Source organism: Orbicella faveolata, unplaced genomic scaffold (genome assembly GCF_042242905.1).
Source record: "Orbicella faveolata isolate gen_17 unplaced genomic scaffold, um_ofav_v1 contig_2, whole genome shotgun sequence".
Classification (NCBI taxonomy): Eukaryota; Metazoa; Cnidaria; class Anthozoa; order Scleractinia; family Merulinidae; genus Orbicella; species Orbicella faveolata.
In genome coordinates, this window is record NW_028301547.1 from 15,265,001 (window position 1) to 15,289,624 (window position 24,624).

The 24,624-nt window shown below is 36.6% G+C and overlaps 1 protein-coding gene across 1 annotated transcript in view; it reads right to left on the reverse strand.

The window, feature by feature from the left end:
- Positions 1–24,624, reverse strand: part of LOC110044640 (nuclear pore complex protein Nup85-like) — a 58,023-nt gene that overhangs the window by 18,817 nt on the left and 14,582 nt on the right. Inside the window, exon 18 of the mRNA XM_089289832.1 lies at positions 22,845–22,945. Within this exon, the coding sequence (XP_089145958.1) occupies positions 22,845–22,945 (101 nt within the window). The remainder of the gene's footprint in view (positions 1–22,844; positions 22,946–24,624) is intronic.

Below are 24,624 nucleotides of genomic sequence, written 5' to 3' on the forward strand. Positions count from 1 at the left end.
AGAATTGTCAACTGCCACGTGACACTGAAGTAAGCGTCCTTTCCCAGTCTAGGGAAAAGGAAAAAGTCTACAATATTTAATAGGTATCACCATTTTGGATCAGAGCCTCTTCTCCTTGAGAATGAAGCAACAGACAAGCAATACAACTGATCAGCGTTCTCTCGTTCTCGACTCACGTTTTTTTGTCGGCTTGAATTTCGAAACTCAACCGTTTTTTTCTTTCGGTGACAACATTTGCTTAGCTTCATATCGTTAGTAAACAGATATTTTGCAAATGTCTACCTATATTTTTTCATTATCTCCAATGTATTTTACAATTTTCGACTAATACATCACGTTTTTCGACATGTTTTCATCAAGGATGTTTTTGTCCCCATCAGAAGACCATAATTACCTTAATTGGAAATAAAGTATCTAGTTCATTACAGTGTTGTTTGTCAACTCTATTTTTGTCCCTAACGTATTGCCTTAATTGGAAGTGAAGTATCTGGTTCATTACAGTGTTGTTTGTCATCTCTATTTTTGTCCCTAACGTATTGCCTTAATTGGAAGTGAAGTATCTGGTTCATTACAGTGTTGTTTGTCATCTCTATTTTTGTCCCTAACGTATTGCCTTAATTGGAAGTGAAGTATCTGGTTCATTACAGTGTTGTTTGTCATCTCTATTTTTGTCCCTAACGTATTGCCTTAATTGGAAGTGAAGTATCTGGTTCATTACAGTGTTGTTTGTCATCTCTATTTTTGTCCCTAACGTATTGCCTTAATTGGAAGTGAAGTATCTGGTTCATTACAGTGTTGTTTGTCATCTCTATTTTTGTCCCTAACGTATTGCCTTAATTGGAAGTGAAGTATCTGGTTCATTACAGTGTTGTTTGTCAACTCTATTTTTGTCCCTAACGTATTGCCTTAATCGGAAGTGAAGTATCTGGTTCATTACAGTGTTGTTTGTCATCTCTATTTTTGTCCCTAACGTATTGCCTTAATTGGAAGTGAAGTATCTGGTTCATTACAGTGTTGTTTGTCAACTCTATTTTTGTCCCTAACGTATTGCCTTAATTGGAAGTGAAGTATCTGGTTCATTACAGTGTTGTTTGTCATCTCTATTTTTGTCCCTAGCGTATTGCCTTAATTGGAAGTGAAGTATCTGGTTCATTACAGTGTTGTTTGTCAACTCTATTTTTGTCCCTAACGTATTGCCTTAATTGGAAGTGAAGTATCTGGTTCATTACAGTGTTGTTTGTCATCTCTATTTTTGTCCCTAACGTATTGCCTTAATTGGAAGTGAAGTATCTGGTTCATTACAGTGTTGTTTGTCATCTCTATTTTTGTCCCTAACGTATTGCCTTAATTGGAAGTGAAGTATCTGGTTCATTACAGTGTTGTTTGTCAACTCTATTTTTGTCCCTAACGTATTGCCTTAATTGCAAGTGAAGTATCTGGTTCATTACAGTGTTGTTTCTCATCTCTATTTTTGTCCCTAACGTATTGCCTTAATTGGAAGTGAAGTATCTGGTTCATTACAGTGTTGTTTGTCATCTCTATTTTTGTCCCTAACGTATTGCCTTAATTGGAAGTGAAGTATCTGGTTCATTACAGTGTTGTTTGTCATCTCTATTTTTGTCCCTAACGTATTGCCTTAATTGGAAGTGAAGTATCTGGTTCATTACAGTGTTGTTTGTCAACTCTATTTTTGTCCCTAACGTATTGCCTTAATTGGAAATAAAGTATCTAGTTCATTACAGTGTTGTTTCTCATCTCTATTTTTGTCCCTAGCGTATTGCCTTAATTGGAAGTGAAGTATCTGGTTCATTACAGTGTTGTTTGTCATCTCTATTTTTGTCCCTAACGTATTGCCTTAATTGGAAGTGAAGTATCTGGTTCATTACAGTGTTGTTTGTCATCTCTATTTTTGTCCCTAACGTATTGCCTTAATTGGAAGTGAAGTATCTGGTTCATTACAGTGTTGTTTGTCATCTCTATTTTTGTCCCTAACGTATTGCCTTAATTGGAAGTGAAGTATCTGGTTCATTACAGTGTTGTTTGTCATCTCTATTTTTGTCCCTAACGTATTGCCTTAATTGGAAGTGAAGTATCTGGTTCATTACAGTGTTGTTTGTCATCTCTATTTTTGTCCCTAACGTATTGCCTTAATTGGAAGTGAAGTATCTGGTTCATTACAGTGTTGTTTGTCAACTCTATTTTTGTCCCTAACGTATTGCCTTAATTGGAAGTGAAGTATCTGGTTCATTACAGTGTTGTTTGTCATCTCTATTTTTGTCCCTAACGTATTGCCTTAATTGGAAGTGAAGTATCTGGTTCATTACAGTGTTGTTTGTCAACTCTATTTTTGTCCCTAACGTATTGCCTTAATTGGAAGTGAAGTATCTGGTTCATTACAGTGTTGTTTGTCATCTCTATTTTTGTCCCTAACGTATTGCCTTAATTGGAAGTGAAGTATCTGGTTCATTACAGTGTTGTTTCTCATCTCTATTTTTGTCCCTAACGTATTGCCTTAATTGGAAGTGAAGTATCTGGTTCATTACAGTGTTGTTTGTCATCTCTATTTTTGTCCCTAACGTATTGCCTTAATTGGAAGTGAAGTATCTGGTTCATTACAGTGTTGTTTGTCATCTCTATTTTTGTCCCTAACGTATTGCCTTAATTGGAAGTGAAGTATCTGGTTCATTACAGTGTTGTTTGTCATCTCTATTTTTGTCCCTAACGTATTGCCTTAATTGGAAGTGAAGTATCTGGTTCATTACAGTGTTGTTTGTCAACTCTATTTTTGTCCCTAACGTATTGCCTTAATTGGAAGTGAAGTATCTGGTTCATTACAGTGTTGTTTGTCATCTCTATTTTTGTCCCTAACGTATTGCCTTAATTGGAAGTGAAGTATCTGGTTCATTACAGTGTTGTTTGTCAACTCTATTTTTGTCCCTAACGTATTGCCTTAATTGGAAGTGAAGTATCTGGTTCATTACAGTGTTGTTTGTCATCTCTATTTTTGTCCCTAACGTATTGCCTTAATTGGAAGTGAAGTATCTGGTTCATTACAGTGTTGTTTGTCATCTCTATTTTTGTCCCTAACGTATTGCCTTAATTGGAAGTGAAGTATCTGGTTCATTACAGTGTTGTTTGTCAACTCTATTTTTGTCCCTAACGTATTGCCTTAATTGGAAGTGAAGTATCTGGTTCATTACAGTGTTGTTTGTCATCTCTATTTTTGTCCCTAACGTATTGCCTTAATTGGAAGTGAAGTATCTGGTTAATTACAGTGTTGTTTGTCATCTCTATTTTTGTCCCTAACGTATTGCCTTAATTGGAAGTGAAGTATCTGGTTCATTACAGTGTTGTTTGTCAACTCTATTTTTGTCCCTAGCGTATTGCCTTAATTGGAAGTGAAGTATCTGGTTCATTACAGTGTTGTTTGTCATCTCTATTTTTGTCCCTAGCGTATTGCCTTAATTGGAAGTGAAGTATCTGGTTCATTACAGTGTTGTTTGTCAACTCTATTTTTGTCCCTAACGTATTGCCTTAATTGGAAGTAAAGTATCTAGTTCATTACAGTGTTGTTTGTCATCTCTATTTTTGTCCCTAGCGTATTGCCTTAATTGGAAGTGAAGTATCTGGTTCATTACAGTGTTGTTTGTCATCTCTATTTTTGTCCCTAACGTATTGCCTTAATTGGAAATAAAGTATCTAGTTCATTACAGTGTTGTTTGTCATCTCTATTTTTGTCCCTAGCGTATTGCCTTAATTGGAAGTGAAGTATCTGGTTCATTACAGTGTTGTTTGTCATCTCTATTTTTGTCCCTAACGTATTGCCTTAATTGGAAGTGAAGTATCTGGTTAATTACAGTGTTGTTTGTCATCTCTATTTTTGTCCCTAACGTATTGCCTTAATTGGAAGTGAAGTATCTGGTTCATTACAGTGTTGTTTGTCAACTCTATTTTTGTCCCTAACGTATTGCCTTAATTGGAAGTGAAGTATCTGGTTCATTACAGTGTTGTTTGTCATCTCTATTTTTGTCCCTAGCGTATTGCCTTAATTGGAAGTGAAGTATCTGGTTCATTACAGTGTTGTTTGTCATCTCTATTTTTGTCCCTAGCGTATTGCCTTAATTGGAAGTGAAGTATCTGGTTCATTACAGTGTTGTTTGTCATCTCTATTTTTGTCCCTAACGTATTGCCTTAATTGGAAGTGAAGTATCTGGTTCATTACAGTGTTGTTTGTCATCTCTATTTTTGTCCCTAACGTATTGCCTTAATTGGAAGTGAAGTATCTAGTTAATTACAGTGTTGTTTGTCAACTCTATTTTTGTCCCTAACGTATTGCCTTAATTGGAAGTGAAGTATCTGGTTCATTACAGTGTTGTTTGTCATCTCTATTTTTGTCCCTAACGTATTGCCTTAATTGGAAGTGAAGTATCTGGTTCATTACAGTGTTGTTTGTCAACTCTATTTTTGTCCCTAACGTATTGCCTTAATTGGAAGTGAAGTATCTGGTTCATTACAGTGTTGTTTGTCATCTCTATTTTTGTCCCTAACGTATTGCCTTAATTGGAAGTGAAGTATCTGGTTCATTACAGTGTTGTTTGTCAACTCTATTTTTGTCCCTAACGTATTGCCTTAATTGGAAGTGAAGTATCTGGTTCATTACAGTGTTGTTTGTCATCTCTATTTTTGTCCCTAACGTATTGCCTTAATTGGAAGTGAAGTATCTAGTTAATTACAGTGTTGTTTGTCATCTCTATTTTTGTCCCTAACGTATTGCCTTAATTGGAAGTGAAGTATCTAGTTAATTACAGTGTTGTTTGTCATCTCTATTTTTGTCCCTAACGTATTGCCTTAATTGGAAGTGAAGTATCTGGTTCATTACAGTGTTGTTTGTCATCTCTATTTTTGTCCCTAACGTATTGCCTTAATTGGAAGTGAAGTATCTAGTGAATTACAGTGTTGTTTGTCAACTCTATTTTTGTCGCTAACGTATTGCCTTAATTGGAAGTGAAGTATCTAGTTAATTACAGTGTTGTTTGTCATCTCTATTTTTGTCCCTAGCGTATTGCCTTAATTGGAAGTGAAGTATCTGGTTCATTACAGTGTTGTTTGTCAACTCTATTTTTGTCCCTAACGTATTGCCTTAATTGGAAGTGAAGTATCTGGTTCATTACAGTGTTGTTTGTCATCTCTATTTTTGTCCCTAACGTATTGCCTTAATTGGAAGTGAAGTATCTAGTTAATTACAGTGTTGTTTGTCAACTCTATTTTTGTCCCTAACGTATTGCCTTAATTGGAAGTGAAGTATCTGGTTCATTACAGTGTTGTTTGTCATCTCTATTTTTGTCCCTAACGTATTGCCTTAATTGGAAGTGAAGTATCTAGTGAATTACAGTGTTGTTTGTCAACTCTATTTTTGTCCCTAACGTATTGCCTTAATTGGAAGTGAAGTATCTGGTTCATTACAGTGTTGTTTGTCATCTCTATTTTTGTCCCTAACGTATTGCCTTAATTGGAAGTGAAGTATCTGGTTCATTACAGTGTTGTTTGTCATCTCTATTTTTGTCCCTAGCGTATTGCCTTAATTGGAAGTGAAGTATCTGGTTCATTACAGTGTTGTTTGTCAACTCTATTTTTGTCCCTAACGTATTGCCTTAATTGGAAGTGAAGTATCTGGTTCATTACAGTGTTGTTTGTCATCTCTATTTTTGTCCCTAACGTATTGCCTTAATTGGAAGTGAAGTATCTAGTTAATTACAGTGTTGTTTGTCAACTCTATTTTTGTCCCTAACGTATTGCCTTAATTGGAAGTGAAGTATCTGGTTCATTACAGTGTTGTTTGTCATCTCTATTTTTGTCCCTAACGTATTGCCTTAATTGGAAGTGAAGTATCTGGTTCATTACAGTGTTGTTTGTCATCTCTATTTTTGTCCCTAGCGTATTGCCTTAATTGGAAGTGAAGTATCTGGTTCATTACAGTGTTGTTTGTCATCTCTATTTTTGTCCCTAACGTATTGCCTTAATTGGAAGTGAAGTATCTAGTGAATTACAGTGTTGTTTGTCAACTCTATTTTTGTCCCTAACGTATTGCCTTAATTGGAAGTGAAGTATCTGGTTCATTACAGTGTTGTTTGTCATCTCTATTTTTGTCCCTAACGTATTGCCTTAATTGGAAGTGAAGTATCTGGTTCATTACAGTGTTGTTTGTCATCTCTATTTTTGTCCCTAGCGTATTGCCTTAATTGGAAGTGAAGTATCTGGTTCATTACAGTGTTGTTTGTCAACTCTATTTTTGTCCCTAACGTATTGCCTTAATTGGAAGTGAAGTATCTGGTTCATTACAGTGTTGTTTGTCATCTCTATTTTTGTCCCTAACGTATTGCCTTAATTGGAAGTGAAGTATCTAGTTAATTACAGTGTTGTTTGTCAACTCTATTTTTGTCCCTAACGTATTGCCTTAATTGGAAGTGAAGTATCTGGTTCATTACAGTGTTGTTTGTCATCTCTATTTTTGTCCCTAACGTATTGCCTTAATTGGAAGTGAAGTATCTGGTTCATTACAGTGTTGTTTGTCATCTCTATTTTTGTCCCTAACGTATTGCCTTAATTGGAAGTGAAGTATCTGGTTCATTACAGTGTTGTTTGTCATCTCTATTTTTGTCCCTAACGTATTGCCTTAATTGGAAGTGAAGTATCTGGTTCATTACAGTGTTGTTTGTCATCTCTATTTTTGTCCCTAGCGTATTGCCTTAATTGGAAGTGAAGTATCTGGTTCATTACAGTGTTGTTTGTCAACTCTATTTTTGTCCCTAACGTATTGCCTTAATTGGAAGTGAAGTATCTAGTTAATTACAGTGTTGTTTGTCATCTCTATTTTTGTCCCTAACGTATTGCCTTAATTGGAAGTGAAGTATCTGGTTCATTACAGTGTTGTTTGTCAACTCTATTTTTGTCCCTAGCGTATTGCCTTAATTGGAAGTGAAGTATCTAGTTAATTACAGTGTTGTTTGTCATCTCTATTTTTGTCCCTAACGTATTGCCTTAATTGGAAGTGAAGTATCTGGTTCATTACAGTGTTGTTTGTCATCTCTATTTTTGTCCCTAACGTATTGCCTTAATTGGAAGTGAAGTATCTGGTTCATTACAGTGTTGTTTGTCATCTCTATTTTTGTCCCTAGCGTACTGCCTTAATTGGAAGTGAAGTATCTGGTTCATTACAGTGTTGTTTGTCAACTCTATTTTTGTCCCTAACGTATTGCCTTAATTGGAAGTGAAGTATCTAGTTAATTACAGTGTTGTTTGTCATCTCTATTTTTGTCCCTAACGTATTGCCTTAATTGGAAGTGAAGTATCTGGTTCATTACAGTGTTGTTTGTCAACTCTATTTTTGTCCCTAGCGTATTGCCTTAATTGGAAGTGAAGTATCTAGTTAATTACAGTGTTGTTTGTCATCTCTATTTTTGTCCCTAACGTATTGCCTTAATTGGAAGTGAAGTATCTGGTTCATTACAGTGTTGTTTGTCATCTCTATTTTTGTCCCTAACGTATTGCCTTAATTGGAAGTGAAGTATCTGGTTCATTACAGTGTTGTTTGTCATCTCTATTTTTGTCCCTAGCGTACTGCCTTAATTGGAAGTGAAGTATCTGGTTCATTACAGTGTTGTTTGTCAACTCTATTTTTGTCCCTAACGTATTGCCTTAATTGGAAGTGAAGTATCTGGTTCATTACAGTGTTGTTTGTCATCTCTATTTTTGTCCCTAACGTATTGCCTTAATTGGAAGTGAAGTATCTGGTTAATTACAGTGTTGTTTGTCAACTCTATTTTTGTCCCTAACGTATTGCCTTAATTGGAAGTGAAGTATCTGGTTCATTACAGTGTTGTTTGTCATCTCTATTTTTGTCCCTAACGTATTGCCTTAATTGGAAGTGAAGTATCTGGTTCATTACAGTGTTGTTTGTCAACTCTATTTTTGTCCCTAACGTATTGCCTTAATTGGAAGTGAAGTATCTGGTTCATTACAGTGTTGTTTGTCATCTCTATTTTTGTCCCTAACGTATTGCCTTAATTGGAAGTGAAGTATCTGGTTCATTACAGTGTTGTTTGTCATCTCTATTTTTGTCCCTAACGTATTGCCTTAATTGGAAGTGAAGTATCTGGTTCATTACAGTGTTGTTTGGCATCTCTATTTTTGTCCCTAGCGTATTGCCTTAATTGGAAGTGAAGTATCTGGTTCATTACAGTGTTGTTTGTCAACTCTATTTTTGTCCCTAACGTATTGCCTTAATTGGAAGTGAAGTATCTGGTTCATTACAGTGTTGTTTGTCATCTCTATTTTTGTCCCTAACGTATTGCCTTAATTGGAAGTGAAGTATCTGGTTCATTACAGTGTTGTTTGTCATCTCTATTTTTGTCCCTAACGTATTGCCTTAATTGGAAGTGAAGTATCTGGTTCATTACAGTGTTGTTTGTCAACTCTATTTTTGTCCCTAACGTATTGCCTTAATTGGAAGTGAAGTATCTGGTTCATTACAGTGTTGTTTGTCATCTCTATTTTTGTCCCTAGCGTATTGCCTTAATTGGAAGTGAAGTATCTAGTTAATTACAGTGTTGTTTGTCAACTCTATTTTTGTTCCTAACGTATTGCCTTAATTGGAAGTGAAGTATCTGGTTCATTACAGTGTTGTTTGTCATCTCTATTTTTGTTCCTAACGTATTGCCTTAATTGGAAGTGAAGTATCTGGTTCATTACAGTGTTGTTTGTCATCTCTATTTTTGTCCCTAACGTATTGCCTTAATTGGAAGTGAAGTATCTGGTTCATTACAGTGTTGTTTGTCATCTCTATTTTTGTCCCTAGCGTATTGCCTTAATTGGAAGTGAAGTATCTGGTTAATTACAGTGTTGTTTGTCAACTCTATTTTTGTCCCTAACGTATTGCCTTAATTGGAAGTGAAGTATCTGGTTCATTACAGTGTTGTTTGTCATCTCTATTTTTGTCCCTAACGTATTGCCTTAATTGGAAGTGAAGTATCTGGTTCATTACAGTGTTGTTTGTCATCTCTATTTTTGTCCCTAGCGTATTGCCTTAATTGGAAGTGAAGTATCTAGTTAATTACAGTGTTGTTTGTCAACTCTATTTTTGTTCCTAACGTATTGCCTTAATTGGAAGTGAAGTATCTGGTTCATTACAGTGTTGTTTGTCATCTCTATTTTTGTCCCTAACGTATTGCCTTAATTGGAAGTGAAGTATCTGGTTCATTACAGTGTTGTTTGTCATCTCTATTTTTGTCCCTAGCGTATTGCCTTAATTGGAAGTGAAGTATCTGGTTCATTACAGTGTTGTTTGTCAACTCTATTTTTGTCCCTAACGTATTGCCTTAATTGGAAGTGAAGTATCTGGTTCATTACAGTGTTGTTTGTCATCTCTATTTTTGTCCCTAACGTATTGCCTTAATTGGAAGTGAAGTATCTGGTTCATTACAGTGTTGTTTGTCATCTCTATTTTTGTCCCTAGCGTATTGCCTTAATTGGAAGTGAAGTATCTGGTTCATTACAGTGTTGTTTGTCATCTCTATTTTTGTCCCTAACGTATTGCCTTAATTGGAAGTGAAGTATCTGGTTCATTACAGTGTTGTTTGTCATCTCTATTTTTGTCCCTAACGTATTGCCTTAATTGGAAGTGAAGTATCTGGTTCATTACAGTGTTGTTTGTCATCTCTATTTTTGTCCCTAACGTATTGCCTTAATTGGAAGTGAAGTATCTGGTTCATTACAGTGTTGTTTGTCAACTCTATTTTTGTCCCTAACGTATTGCCTTAATTGGAAGTGAAGTATCTGGTTCATTGCAGTGTTGTTTGGCATCTCTATTTTTGTCCCTAGCGTATTGCCTTAATTGGAAGTGAAGTATCTGGTTCATTACAGTGTTGTTTGTCAACTCTATTTTTGTCCCTAACGTATTGCCTTAATTGGAAGTGAAGTATCTGGTTCATTACAGTGTTGTTTGTCATCTCTATTTTTGTCCCTAGCGTATTGCCTTAATTGGAAGTGAAGTATCTAGTTAATTACAGTGTTGTTTGTCAACTCTATTTTTGTCCCTAACGTATTGCCTTAATTGGAAGTGAAGTATCTGGTTCATTACAGTGTTGTTTGTCATCTCTATTTTTGTCCCTAACGTATTGCCTTAATTGGAAGTGAAGTATCTGGTTCATTACAGTGTTGTTTGTCATCTCTATTTTTGTCCCTAGCGTATTGCCTTAATTGGAAGTGAAGTATCTGGTTCATTACAGTGTTGTTTGTCAACTCTATTTTTGTCCCTAACGTATTGCCTTAATTGGAAGTGAAGTATCTGGTTCATTACAGTGTTGTTTGTCATCTCTATTTTTGTCCCTAACGTATTGCCTTAATTGGAAGTGAAGTATCTAGTTAATTACAGTGTTGTTTGTCAACTCTATTTTTGTCCCTAACGTATTGCCTTAATTGGAAGTGAAGTATCTGGTTCATTACAGTGTTGTTTGTCATCTCTATTTTTGTCCCTAACGTATTGCCTTAATTGGAAGTGAAGTATCTGGTTCATTACAGTGTTGTTTGTCATCTCTATTTTTGTCCCTAACGTATTGCCTTAATTGGAAGTGAAGTATCTGGTTCATTACAGTGTTGTTTGTCATCTCTATTTTTGTCCCTAACGTATTGCCTTAATTGGAAGTGAAGTATCTGGTTCATTACAGTGTTGTTTGTCATCTCTATTTTTGTCCCTAGCGTATTGCCTTAATTGGAAGTGAAGTATCTGGTTCATTACAGTGTTGTTTGTCAACTCTATTTTTGTCCCTAACGTATTGCCTTAATTGGAAGTGAAGTATCTAGTTAATTACAGTGTTGTTTGTCATCTCTATTTTTGTCCCTAACGTATTGCCTTAATTGGAAGTGAAGTATCTGGTTCATTACAGTGTTGTTTGTCAACTCTATTTTTGTCCCTAGCGTATTGCCTTAATTGGAAGTGAAGTATCTAGTTAATTACAGTGTTGTTTGTCATCTCTATTTTTGTCCCTAACGTATTGCCTTAATTGGAAGTGAAGTATCTGGTTCATTACAGTGTTGTTTGTCATCTCTATTTTTGTCCCTAACGTATTGCCTTAATTGGAAGTGAAGTATCTGGTTCATTACAGTGTTGTTTGTCATCTCTATTTTTGTCCCTAGCGTACTGCCTTAATTGGAAGTGAAGTATCTGGTTCATTACAGTGTTGTTTGTCAACTCTATTTTTGTCCCTAGCGTATTGCCTTAATTGGAAGTGAAGTATCTAGTTAATTACAGTGTTGTTTGTCATCTCTATTTTTGTCCCTAACGTATTGCCTTAATTGGAAGTGAAGTATCTGGTTCATTACAGTGTTGTTTGTCAACTCTATTTTTGTCCCTAGCGTATTGCCTTAATTGGAAGTGAAGTATCTAGTTAATTACAGTGTTGTTTGTCATCTCTATTTTTGTCCCTAACGTATTGCCTTAATTGGAAGTGAAGTATCTGGTTCATTACAGTGTTGTTTGTCATCTCTATTTTTGTCCCTAACGTATTGCCTTAATTGGAAGTGAAGTATCTGGTTCATTACAGTGTTGTTTGTCATCTCTATTTTTGTCCCTAGCGTACTGCCTTAATTGGAAGTGAAGTATCTGGTTCATTACAGTGTTGTTTGTCAACTCTATTTTTGTCCCTAACGTATTGCCTTAATTGGAAGTGAAGTATCTGGTTCATTACAGTGTTGTTTGTCATCTCTATTTTTGTCCCTAACGTATTGCCTTAATTGGAAGTGAAGTATCTGGTTAATTACAGTGTTGTTTGTCAACTCTATTTTTGTCCCTAACGTATTGCCTTAATTGGAAGTGAAGTATCTGGTTCATTACAGTGTTGTTTGTCATCTCTATTTTTGTCCCTAACGTATTGCCTTAATTGGAAGTGAAGTATCTGGTTCATTACAGTGTTGTTTGTCAACTCTATTTTTGTCCCTAACGTATTGCCTTAATTGGAAGTGAAGTATCTGGTTCATTACAGTGTTGTTTGTCATCTCTATTTTTGTCCCTAACGTATTGCCTTAATTGGAAGTGAAGTATCTGGTTCATTACAGTGTTGTTTGTCATCTCTATTTTTGTCCCTAGCGTATTGCCTTAATTGGAAGTGAAGTATCTGGTTCATTACAGTGTTGTTTGTCAACTCTATTTTTGTCCCTAACGTATTGCCTTAATTGGAAGTGAAGTATCTAGTTAATTACAGTGTTGTTTGTCATCTCTATTTTTGTCCCTAACGTATTGCCTTAATTGGAAGTGAAGTATCTGGTTCATTACAGTGTTGTTTGTCAACTCTATTTTTGTCCCTAGCGTATTGCCTTAATTGGAAGTGAAGTATCTAGTTAATTACAGTGTTGTTTGTCATCTCTATTTTTGTCCCTAACGTATTGCCTTAATTGGAAGTGAAGTATCTGGTTCATTACAGTGTTGTTTGTCATCTCTATTTTTGTCCCTAACGTATTGCCTTAATTGGAAGTGAAGTATCTGGTTCATTACAGTGTTGTTTGTCATCTCTATTTTTGTCCCTAGCGTACTGCCTTAATTGGAAGTGAAGTATCTGGTTCATTACAGTGTTGTTTGTCAACTCTATTTTTGTCCCTAGCGTATTGCCTTAATTGGAAGTGAAGTATCTAGTTAATTACAGTGTTGTTTGTCATCTCTATTTTTGTCCCTAACGTATTGCCTTAATTGGAAGTGAAGTATCTGGTTCATTACAGTGTTGTTTGTCAACTCTATTTTTGTCCCTAGCGTATTGCCTTAATTGGAAGTGAAGTATCTAGTTAATTACAGTGTTGTTTGTCATCTCTATTTTTGTCCCTAACGTATTGCCTTAATTGGAAGTGAAGTATCTGGTTCATTACAGTGTTGTTTGTCATCTCTATTTTTGTCCCTAACGTATTGCCTTAATTGGAAGTGAAGTATCTGGTTCATTACAGTGTTGTTTGTCATCTCTATTTTTGTCCCTAGCGTACTGCCTTAATTGGAAGTGAAGTATCTGGTTCATTACAGTGTTGTTTGTCAACTCTATTTTTGTCCCTAACGTATTGCCTTAATTGGAAGTGAAGTATCTGGTTCATTACAGTGTTGTTTGTCATCTCTATTTTTGTCCCTAACGTATTGCCTTAATTGGAAGTGAAGTATCTGGTTAATTACAGTGTTGTTTGTCAACTCTATTTTTGTCCCTAACGTATTGCCTTAATTGGAAGTGAAGTATCTGGTTCATTACAGTGTTGTTTGTCATCTCTATTTTTGTCCCTAACGTATTGCCTTAATTGGAAGTGAAGTATCTGGTTCATTACAGTGTTGTTTGTCAACTCTATTTTTGTCCCTAACGTATTGCCTTAATTGGAAGTGAAGTATCTGGTTCATTACAGTGTTGTTTGTCATCTCTATTTTTGTCCCTAACGTATTGCCTTAATTGGAAGTGAAGTATCTGGTTCATTACAGTGTTGTTTGTCATCTCTATTTTTGTCCCTAACGTATTGCCTTAATTGGAAGTGAAGTATCTGGTTCATTACAGTGTTGTTTGGCATCTCTATTTTTGTCCCTAGCGTATTGCCTTAATTGGAAGTGAAGTATCTGGTTCATTACAGTGTTGTTTGTCAACTCTATTTTTGTCCCTAACGTATTGCCTTAATTGGAAGTGAAGTATCTGGTTCATTACAGTGTTGTTTGTCATCTCTATTTTTGTCCCTAACGTATTGCCTTAATTGGAAGTGAAGTATCTGGTTCATTACAGTGTTGTTTGTCATCTCTATTTTTGTCCCTAACGTATTGCCTTAATTGGAAGTGAAGTATCTGGTTCATTACAGTGTTGTTTGTCAACTCTATTTTTGTCCCTAACGTATTGCCTTAATTGGAAGTGAAGTATCTGGTTCATTACAGTGTTGTTTGTCATCTCTATTTTTGTCCCTAGCGTATTGCCTTAATTGGAAGTGAAGTATCTGGTTCATTACAGTGTTGTTTGTCAACTCTATTTTTGTCCCTAACGTATTGCCTTAATTGGAAGTGAAGTATCTGGTTCATTACAGTGTTGTTTGTCATCTCTATTTTTGTCCCTAACGTATTGCCTTAATTGGAAGTGAAGTATCTGGTTCATTACAGTGTTGTTTGTCATCTCTATTTTTGTCCCTAGCGTATTGCCTTAATTGGAAGTGAAGTATCTGGTTCATTACAGTGTTGTTTGTCATCTCTATTTTTGTCCCTAACGTATTGCCTTAATTGGAAGTGAAGTATCTGGTTCATTACAGTGTTGTTTGTCATCTCTATTTTTGTCCCTAACGTATTGCCTTAATTGGAAGTGAAGTATCTGGTTCATTACAGTGTTGTTTGTCATCTCTATTTTTGTCCCTAACGTATTGCCTTAATTGGAAGTGAAGTATCTGGTTCATTACAGTGTTGTTTGTCAACTCTATTTTTGTCCCTAACGTATTGCCTTAATTGGAAGTGAAGTATCTGGTTCATTACAGTGTTGTTTGTCAACTCTATTTTTGTCCCTAGCGTATTGCCTTAATTGGAAGTGAAGTATCTGGTTCATTACAGTGTTGTTTGTCAACTCTATTTTTGTCCCTAACGTATTGCCTTAATTGGAAGTGAAGTATCTGGTTCATTACAGTGTTGTTTGTCATCTCTATTTTTGTCCCTAGCGTATTGCCTTAATTGGAAGTGAAGTATCTAGTTAATTACAGTGTTGTTTGTCAACTCTATTTTTGTCCCTAACGTATTGCCTTAATTGGAAGTGAAGTATCTGGTTCATTACAGTGTTGTTTGTCATCTCTATTTTTGTCCCTAACGTATTGCCTTAATTGGAAGTGAAGTATCTGGTTCATTACAGTGTTGTTTGTCATCTCTATTTTTGTCCCTAGCGTATTGCCTTAATTGGAAGTGAAGTATCTGGTTCATTACAGTGTTGTTTGTCAACTCTATTTTTGTCCCTAACGTATTGCCTTAATTGGAAGTGAAGTATCTGGTTCATTACAGTGTTGTTTGTCATCTCTATTTTTGTCCCTAACGTATTGCCTTAATTGGAAGTGAAGTATCTAGTTAATTACAGTGTTGTTTGTCAACTCTATTTTTGTCCCTAACGTATTGCCTTAATTGGAAGTGAAGTATCTGGTTCATTACAGTGTTGTTTGTCATCTCTATTTTTGTCCCTAACGTATTGCCTTAATTGGAAGTGAAGTATCTGGTTCATTACAGTGTTGTTTGTCATCTCTATTTTTGTCCCTAACGTATTGCCTTAATTGGAAGTGAAGTATCTGGTTCATTACAGTGTTGTTTGTCATCTCTATTTTTGTCCCTAACGTATTGCCTTAATTGGAAGTGAAGTATCTGGTTCATTACAGTGTTGTTTGTCATCTCTATTTTTGTCCCTAGCGTATTGCCTTAATTGGAAGTGAAGTATCTGGTTCATTACAGTGTTGTTTGTCAACTCTATTTTTGTCCCTAACGTATTGCCTTAATTGGAAGTGAAGTATCTAGTTAATTACAGTGTTGTTTGTCATCTCTATTTTTGTCCCTAACGTATTGCCTTAATTGGAAGTGAAGTATCTGGTTCATTACAGTGTTGTTTGTCAACTCTATTTTTGTCCCTAGCGTATTGCCTTAATTGGAAGTGAAGTATCTAGTTAATTACAGTGTTGTTTGTCATCTCTATTTTTGTCCCTAACGTATTGCCTTAATTGGAAGTGAAGTATCTGGTTCATTACAGTGTTGTTTGTCATCTCTATTTTTGTCCCTAACGTATTGCCTTAATTGGAAGTGAAGTATCTGGTTCATTACAGTGTTGTTTGTCATCTCTATTTTTGTCCCTAGCGTACTGCCTTAATTGGAAGTGAAGTATCTGGTTCATTACAGTGTTGTTTGTCAACTCTATTTTTGTCCGTAGCGTATTGCCTTAATTGGAAGTGAAGTATCTAGTTAATTACAGTGTTGTTTGTCATCTCTATTTTTGTCCCTAACGTATTGCCTTAATTGGAAGTGAAGTATCTGGTTCATTACAGTGTTGTTTGTCAACTCTATTTTTGTCCCTAGCGTATTGCCTTAATTGGAAGTGAAGTATCTAGTTAATTACAGTGTTGTTTGTCATCTCTATTTTTGTCCCTAACGTATTGCCTTAATTGGAAGTGAAGTATCTGGTTCATTACAGTGTTGTTTGTCATCTCTATTTTTGTCCCTAACGTATTGCCTTAATTGGAAGTGAAGTATCTGGTTCATTACAGTGTTGTTTGTCATCTCTATTTTTGTCCCTAGCGTACTGCCTTAATTGGAAGTGAAGTATCTGGTTCATTACAGTGTTGTTTGTCAACTCTATTTTTGTCCCTAACGTATTGCCTTAATTGGAAGTGAAGTATCTGGTTCATTACAGTGTTGTTTGTCATCTCTATTTTTGTCCCTAACGTATTGCCTTAATTGGAAGTGAAGTATCTGGTTAATTACAGTGTTGTTTGTCAACTCTATTTTTGTCCCTAACGTATTGCCTTAATTGGAAGTGAAGTATCTGGTTCATTACAGTGTTGTTTGTCATCTCTATTTTTGTCCCTAACGTATTGCCTTAATTGGAAGTGAAGTATCTGGTTCATTACAGTGTTGTTTGTCAACTCTATTTTTGTCCCTAACGTATTGCCTTAATTGGAAGTGAAGTATCTGGTTCATTACAGTGTTGTTTGTCATCTCTATTTTTGTCCCTAACGTATTGCCTTAATTGGAAGTGAAGTATCTGGTTCATTACAGTGTTGTTTGTCATCTCTATTTTTGTCCCTAACGTATTGCCTTAATTGGAAGTGAAGTATCTGGTTCATTACAGTGTTGTTTGGCATCTCTATTTTTGTCCCTAGCGTATTGCCTTAATTGGAAGTGAAGTATCTGGTTCATTACAGTGTTGTTTGTCAACTCTATTTTTGTCCCTAACGTATTGCCTTAATTGGAAGTGAAGTATCTGGTTCATTACAGTGTTGTTTGTCATCTCTATTTTTGTCCCTAACGTATTGCCTTAATTGGAAGTGAAGTATCTGGTTCATTACAGTGTTGTTTGTCAACTCTATTTTTGTCCCTAACGTATTGCCTTAATTGGAAGTGAAGTATCTGGTTCATTACAGTGTTGTTTGTCATCTCTATTTTTGTCCCTAGCGTATTGCCTTAATTGGAAGTGAAGTATCTAGTTAATTACAGTGTTGTTTGTCAACTCTATTTTTGTTCCTAACGTATTGCCTTAATTGGAAGTGAAGTATCTGGTTCATTACAGTGTTGTTTGTCAACTCTATTTTTGTCCCTAACGTATTGCCTTAATTGGAAGTGAAGTATCTGGTTCATTACAGTGTTGTTTGTCATCTCTATTTTTGTCCCTAGCGTATTGCCTTAATTGGAAGTGAAGTATCTGGTTCATTACAGTGTTGTTTGTCAACTCTATTTTTGTCCCTAACGTATTGCCTTAATTGGAAGTGAAGTATCTGGTTCATTACAGTGTTGTTTGTCATCTCTATTTTTGTCCCTAACGTATTGCCTTAATTGGAAGTGAAGTATCTGGTTCATTACAGTGTTGTTTGTCATCTCTATTTTTGTCCCTAGCGTATTGCCTTAATTGGAAGTGAAGTATCTGGTTCATTACAGTGTTGTTTGTCATCTCTATTTTTGTCCCTAACGTATTGCCTTAATTGGAAGTGAAGTATCTGGTTCATTACAGTGTTGTTTGTCATCTCTATTTTTGTCCCTAACGTATTGCCTTAATTGGAAGTGAAGTATCTGGTTCATTACAGTGTTGTTTGTCATCTCTATTTTTGTCCCTAACGTATTGCCTTAATTGGAAGTGAAGTATCTGGTTCATTACAGTGTTGTTTGTCAACTCTATTTTTGTCCCTAACGTATTGCCTTAATTGGAAGTGAAGTATCTGGTTCATTACAGTGTTGTTTGGCATCTCTATTTTTGTCCCTAGCGTATTGCCTTAATTGGAAGTGAAGTATCTGGTTCATTACAGTGTTGTTTGTCAACTCTATTTTTGTCCCTAACGTATTGCCTTAATTGGAAGTGAAGTATCTGGTTCATTACAGTGTTGTTTGTCATCTCTATTTTTGTCCCTAGCGTATTGCCTTAATTGGAAGTGAAGTATCTAGTTAATTACAGTGTTGTTTGTCAACTCTATTTTTGTTCCTAACGTATTGCCTTAATTGGAAGTGAAGTATCTGGTTCATTACAGTGTTGTTTGTCATCTCTATTTTTGTCCCTAGCGTATTGCCTTAATTGGAAGTGAAGTATCTGGTTCATTACAGTGTTGTTTGTCATCTCTATTTTTGTCCCTAACGTATTGCCTTAATTGGAAGTGAAGTATCTGGTTCATTACAGTGTTGTTTGTCATCTCTATTTTTGTCCCTAACGTATTGCCTTAATTGGAAGTGAAGTATCTAGTTAATTACAGTGTTGTTTGTCATCTCTATTTTTGTCCCTAACGTATTGCCTTAATTGGAAGTGAAGTATCTGGTTCATTACAGTGTTGTTTGTCATCTCTATTTTTGTCCCTAACGTATTGCCTTAATTGGAAGTGAAGTATCTGGTTCATTACAGTGTTGTTTGTCATCTCTATTTTTGTCCCTAACGTATTGCCTTAATTGGAAGTGAAGTATCTAGTTAATTACAGTGTTGTTTGTCAACTCTATTTTTGTCACTAGCGCATTACCTTAATTGGAAGTGAAGTATCTGGTTCATTACAGTGTTGATTGTCAACTCTTATTTCGAGGGAAAGGTTGTTGTTATTCATCGTGGTAGATGCAATAATAAAGTGTATTATCGTTTGTCTCACGATGTAGTCACTTGAGATGTAGATCGCGACGTTTCGACTGCTTACTGCTAGTCTTCTTCAGGCGATAAGGTCGACTGATTGCACGGTATCATTTATATCACAAAGGTCGGCTGTGGTTGGTGCATTTCGATCCTCCTATTGTTCCATTGTTCCGGCGAGTAGCTGTTCCCTCAGTGGTCCGCTGTTGTACCGTTCTCCTGTTGTTGTGTTTCTTGATCGTGGGTATCCATGCTTTAGAAATTTCAATTCCACTATCCCTGTTGATGTTGTTAGGGTGAAGTCTTATGTGAATAGCTTCCTTGACCCTACGTGTGTACCAGTGAGTAGGGTCAAGGACGCTATTCACATAAGACTTCACCCTAACATTAGAATGCTGTTTGCAAACTCTATTTTTGTCCCTAGTGCATGACCTTAATTGGAAGTGAAGTATCTAGTTCATTAGCATGTTGTTTTCCAATTCTCGTTTGTTTCTAGTGAATTACCTTAATTGAAAATAAAGTATCCTGTGAACCGCCTAATTACTTCAAACGCCGCCACTGTTTAATTTTAGAGTTGTTTTTAATTTCTCATTTGTCTCTGGGCATTACCTCAATTGGAAATACAGTACCCTTCTGTTGATTTATGCTGACTCCTGATTGGACCGTTAGTACCAGCCCTGACTCCATATGAGCAGTTAGGGTGTCAAACAGTTACTGTAAAACTGCTAACAAGCTGGCAAGCTAACAGCCATCAACACTTACAAAGTACGGGAAAATGAACGAAACTGGCAATGAAATAGCTTCTACCGGCACCAAGAAGAGAGACAGGCCGAGGGGTCGGTTATACGGCCAATCTAACCCAGATCTGATGCTGGAGTGCCGGATGAGACAATGCATTTCAGAAGAAGTGATGAATGCCATGGCTAACCTAACCCATGAAAAGAAGCACTCGCTCTACCTGGATATTTTCAAGCCTCTTGATTTCTACGAGCTGTTGTTCGAGAAATGCTTCAAGAAAACCCCATAATGCCAGCCAGAAACAGAAAGGTCGCCTCAAGTCCTCTAATAAACGGTACAGTCGCACTATACACCTGAAGATAAATAAACCCGAGACATTTCATGCACGCTTACAGCAAGAAACTTCATTTTGGACCAAACTCAATTTCCACTTTTCTTTTAAAAATACAAAAGGTTTAATTAGCAAGAGGAAGAAAACGCTCTTCGCTTCCTTTCAACACCAAACAAACCTGGTGCTAGTGAGAAAATTCAATTACACCCTCCTTTTCATGAAATTTTATGTGTATGGAAGTAGACTAAACAACAATTCACTTGTTTTAACCGAATATATTACTAGAATCAAGAAAATTTGGTAAGTTAATACCTATAAACTACTCGTAACGCGACTATGCTCCTCACCAACTTTACTGATTAAGTTACTTTTAATTGTGTTAAATCAAGATTAGAAATCGTTCCTTTTTTCCCCTTCCCCGCGCTATAAGTTATTTGTTTGCTTCCTTATTTATTTTTGTATATATTTACTGCATTTCTTTTTCCTTTTTTCCCTGTTTGATCGCGACGAGTGTTGTCAAAATTAACAATTTTTTTTTTTCTTTTCATTCGTTTCCCTATTGTAAGTAAGTAGCACCTGGTGTAAATAAGAAATATAGCTTGGATGTAGTAATGGCACACCACTTTGTTATCATAATTTGTAATTTGTGATACGTGTCATTCGGTGAAGGTGTGTTACTTTAAATAAAAAAGGGAAGAAAACTTCAAGGTGGCACCTCATTTTTTTATTTCAAAGCGATCGTTGCCTAGTAAACAAATCGTTTGTTTGTACTTTCATCTCGTATTTAATTGGTAACTACCAAATGAAATGTCACAATGATATCAAAACATACATGGCTTTCTAAATTTTACCCTTAAGCAAAACAGAACAATTTGCTTCATAGAAGGGGGAAAGAACTCACGAGGCCACTGTTGGCAAGTTTAATCACTCGCAAATGCGTTCTGTAATTCTGAATACTCACGGAATCAAACCCACCTTAAATTTCTCCAAAATCTTTCCTGCATTGTACCCTAACCTAAGTCTATGAGCTCGAGATAGTATAAGTTCCAAAACTGTTAATTCAAATGCGAATGACTTGACTCTTACGAGACTTTTCTTCTATTAGGGGCTAACTCGAAAACCTTGCGGTTCCTTTAGCCTGTAGGCTCCTTCCAATAATTACGTTCCTTTTTATTTTGTTTAGTCAAAATCTAAATATCAAATACTTCCCATGTAATTCATGTTAGAGAGCCAATTTAAATAACAATATATGTGCACTCATTGGTTCGGCTGTTTCAAGATTTGTTGTTTCTCAAACATCGGATAATGCGACACCCATAACTACTCTGTTCCATGGGGGAGGTGGTGAAGAAGCCCCTTGATTTTTTCTCATAAAATTCCCCGTCCTAACTCCCCGTCCCAGCAGTTATTGATCAGGGGATTCCCAGGGACACCTAGGCCCTATGACAGGACTAGTATGTCTGTAAGGAAAGAATATGATCTCCTCTGAACTCAGTTATATTTTCATTTTCGACAAAGGAACCTTTTCAAAAGTCAGTGAGAAGAGGAGAATATCTAAATATGGAGAAAATTCCTCCACAAATCAGGGCTCAAAGTTTATTTTTGGCTTTGGGAGCACTTGTACCACCAGGTGTAAATTTTTACGCGCACTGTCGAAATTTTAGGCGCAGAGTTGAAAATTTTAGGCGCACAGATTCAAATACTTGGAGCACCTACTCCAAAAGAATACTTAACGCTCCAAAAAGAGCGACTCAGGCTTCGTGTTGCAATATGGGCCTATTCTAGCATTATTGAACACAACAAAAACAAATAAAAGAATCAGGATATTTCACACAAGACTCAAGCTTAGATATTAACTTCTGAAGTCGCTTCGTTGAGTATCCTCACTATCCAATTGCTTGTTGATTGCCTCACCTTTCAAATTCTGTTCACGAAGATTCTTGATTTTTTCAACATCTGGGTATTCGTGAGAACTAGCACGAACTTTGCACATTTGGCTAGCTTTCAAGCCATAGAATTCGTGGACCGGCCCGTTCCGAAAACGCTGGACATTTTTTTATGTCAGGCAAGCGAAAACAAAGCTTTCTGTAACTGTTTTTCGCGAAGAACGAGCACACGATTTAATCTCATCCCTAGTTTCCACGCTTTCTGCTAGGACCGCCTGGCACTATGACCCCCATTTGGCGACCAAGAAGCACGTGCTTCATTCCTTCATTTGCATGTGTTAGCGGAGTTGTTTACAACACAGAACGTAGGGAAGAAATGAACGTTCGAGTTCGGAGAATCCACTGGGAAATTAGGCTTAAAGACGACGAATAGAACATACACCGATGAAAGGAAAATGATGCAACTTTATTATCTGGTGCCTGGTTGTGTTATATCTATGTTTATATTTATATTTGTCAATCGGAGTACGTTAGTATGGTCAGGTGAGTAAGCACTAGAGAAGTCCCACTGTACTTTGGCTTTTAAGGCGCGGTGGTGCGACCACTCATGATTTTTTAGGCGCACAGCCAAAAATCTAGTCGCAAATGCGACCAGCTGGTCGCTAACTTTGTGTCCTGGGTAAACTTTTACTTCAATGCGAATTCTTCTAGATGAAAGGAAACGACTGCGTTCGAGTCGAGTGGCCCATCAGGCCGGCGTCTATTTTCGTTTTCAGTAGCATGAGGCGGTTAGGAGTATTTCTTCACGAGCCCCTGGATGGGATGCTAGCCCACTGCAAGGTAACCCCCCCCCCCCCTTTCCCCTCCTCCACCCCGCATTAAACTCGCCAGTACATATTTAACACCTGGGTGGAGAGAGGCACTGTGAAAGCTAGGGTCTTGCCTAAGAACACAACACAATGTCCCCGGTCAGGGCTCGACCCGGACCACTCGATCCGGAGTCAGCGCACTAACCATGAGGCCACCGCGCCTCTTCCTTCCAGATTAAGATATAACGTTTATCTGCATTACCTTGTGCAAGCATCTCCAAGTCTTCACACAGTCTGAGAACCTTCATAGCCTTCTTGTCTGTTTCCAGGGGAAGATGTTCAATGTACTCTTCGAGGTGTGCTCTAAAACACAAAACATTTGAATACTCAATAATCAGAACAGATCTTAGAAGTTTAAATTGAAAAGGATTGAAAAGGACCCAGCGACAGATCAAAAGAAAGGTCTCTCTCGAGTTTGTCCGAAGCAGTAAACTCGAAAGCTTTTTTACTTTGGCTGCTACGCAGTTACTCATACTTATATTTTCAATTCTATTAATCTGTTTATTATCCAACTGCAGCGAATACCATCCAAATAACAGTACAAATTGCTGCTTTTCATGTGACGTCATCATTTTCCAAATTAAGAAATTACCAATCCTTCAGAAGTTTTAGTTTCATCAGATGTAAGACCTTTAATAACTTGATGTTTTGCAGCGTTTAAGCTCGACAGGGTTCCTCATTTTGAAATTGGGCACGTTTGAATTTCCAAGTTTATGCGTTGTGTGACATTAAAATGGCGGCCCGATAAGGCTCTCGAATGGTCGAAAAGATGAGTTATTGCCCAAGTTTTTGCCAACTAAACAGTTGTTGCTCTATAAAAAGTATTAATTTCAATGTGTCGGAGCTCTAGAGTAATAACTTTTCGTTTCAATGGCAAAACTCAAAGACAGATGTTTCTGTTACGTTACGGCCGCCATGTTTGTGTCCCTCCAAGAGGCACAAACATGGCGACTCCATACAAAGCTCTATAAATTTGCGTGAAACACTTCTCCAAATAACGGGAAAATGAAAAACTGCACAAACCTAAATCTTGGCGAGGTTGTTTATATATCAATCATCTTTCATATGCCAGCTTCTTGACTTAATTTATTGAATGGTTATGATTTTTATTTTTGATGGCGTGACACTGCAAACCAGCCATATACAGCGATATTGTACAGTTATTTGTACAGAAGAAAACCTGTTTGTCGTACAGGTCGGCGCGCGCACGCAAAACTGTCATGCTCTTTCTCTTTCATTGATAAATTTATTGACCACAGCAGTTAGATAATAAATCGCTTATTAGATGTGTTGGTGTGTAGTATCGCTTTATATTTTCACTCGTTTGTATTTTGACCCGCCCTTCGGGCTCGTCAAAATACAACTCGTGAAAATATACATCGATACTACACACCAAAACATCTAAGAAGATATAAATATTTATTTTGTATTGTAATCTATTTCAGACGACGTGCCCATGTCAGGAAGTCATCTTGTTTCGATTGGGTGTCTTTAATTTTTAAAACATACATGGTTTTGACTTTTGTGCAACGGCCAAAAGAACAGTCTTTAAAAACAAGAAATACTGAAGTAACGGCTGTCCGTGAAGCGGGTAAAGAAGCTTCCAATACACAAGCCACGTTTTGGGGACTCCGCAGAATAGCTTTGACTGTTAATGTTCATATGTTCAAACCTTTGTCAAGGTTAAATTGCACCTAACCCCAAAATTTTTTTTTCGCTAAAACGAATCTAGACTTTATTTGAAGCATTTGGGCGAAGAAATTTTTGAATTCGGTTGAATCCTCGATTTTCTATGCCCTTTCAAAGTCGCGCTTGAAGTGTTTCACGACCGCGTTTTAGGGAGTCTGGGGCGGTGGTACCTGATGACGTCTACCCAGGAACCAAACACAGTAGCGCCTCACTCAACTCTCTGTATTTGCTCGAGAAAATGGAACACAAAACTAATCGTTCCGATGTATTTTGGGACTAAAACGTTCAGGTTT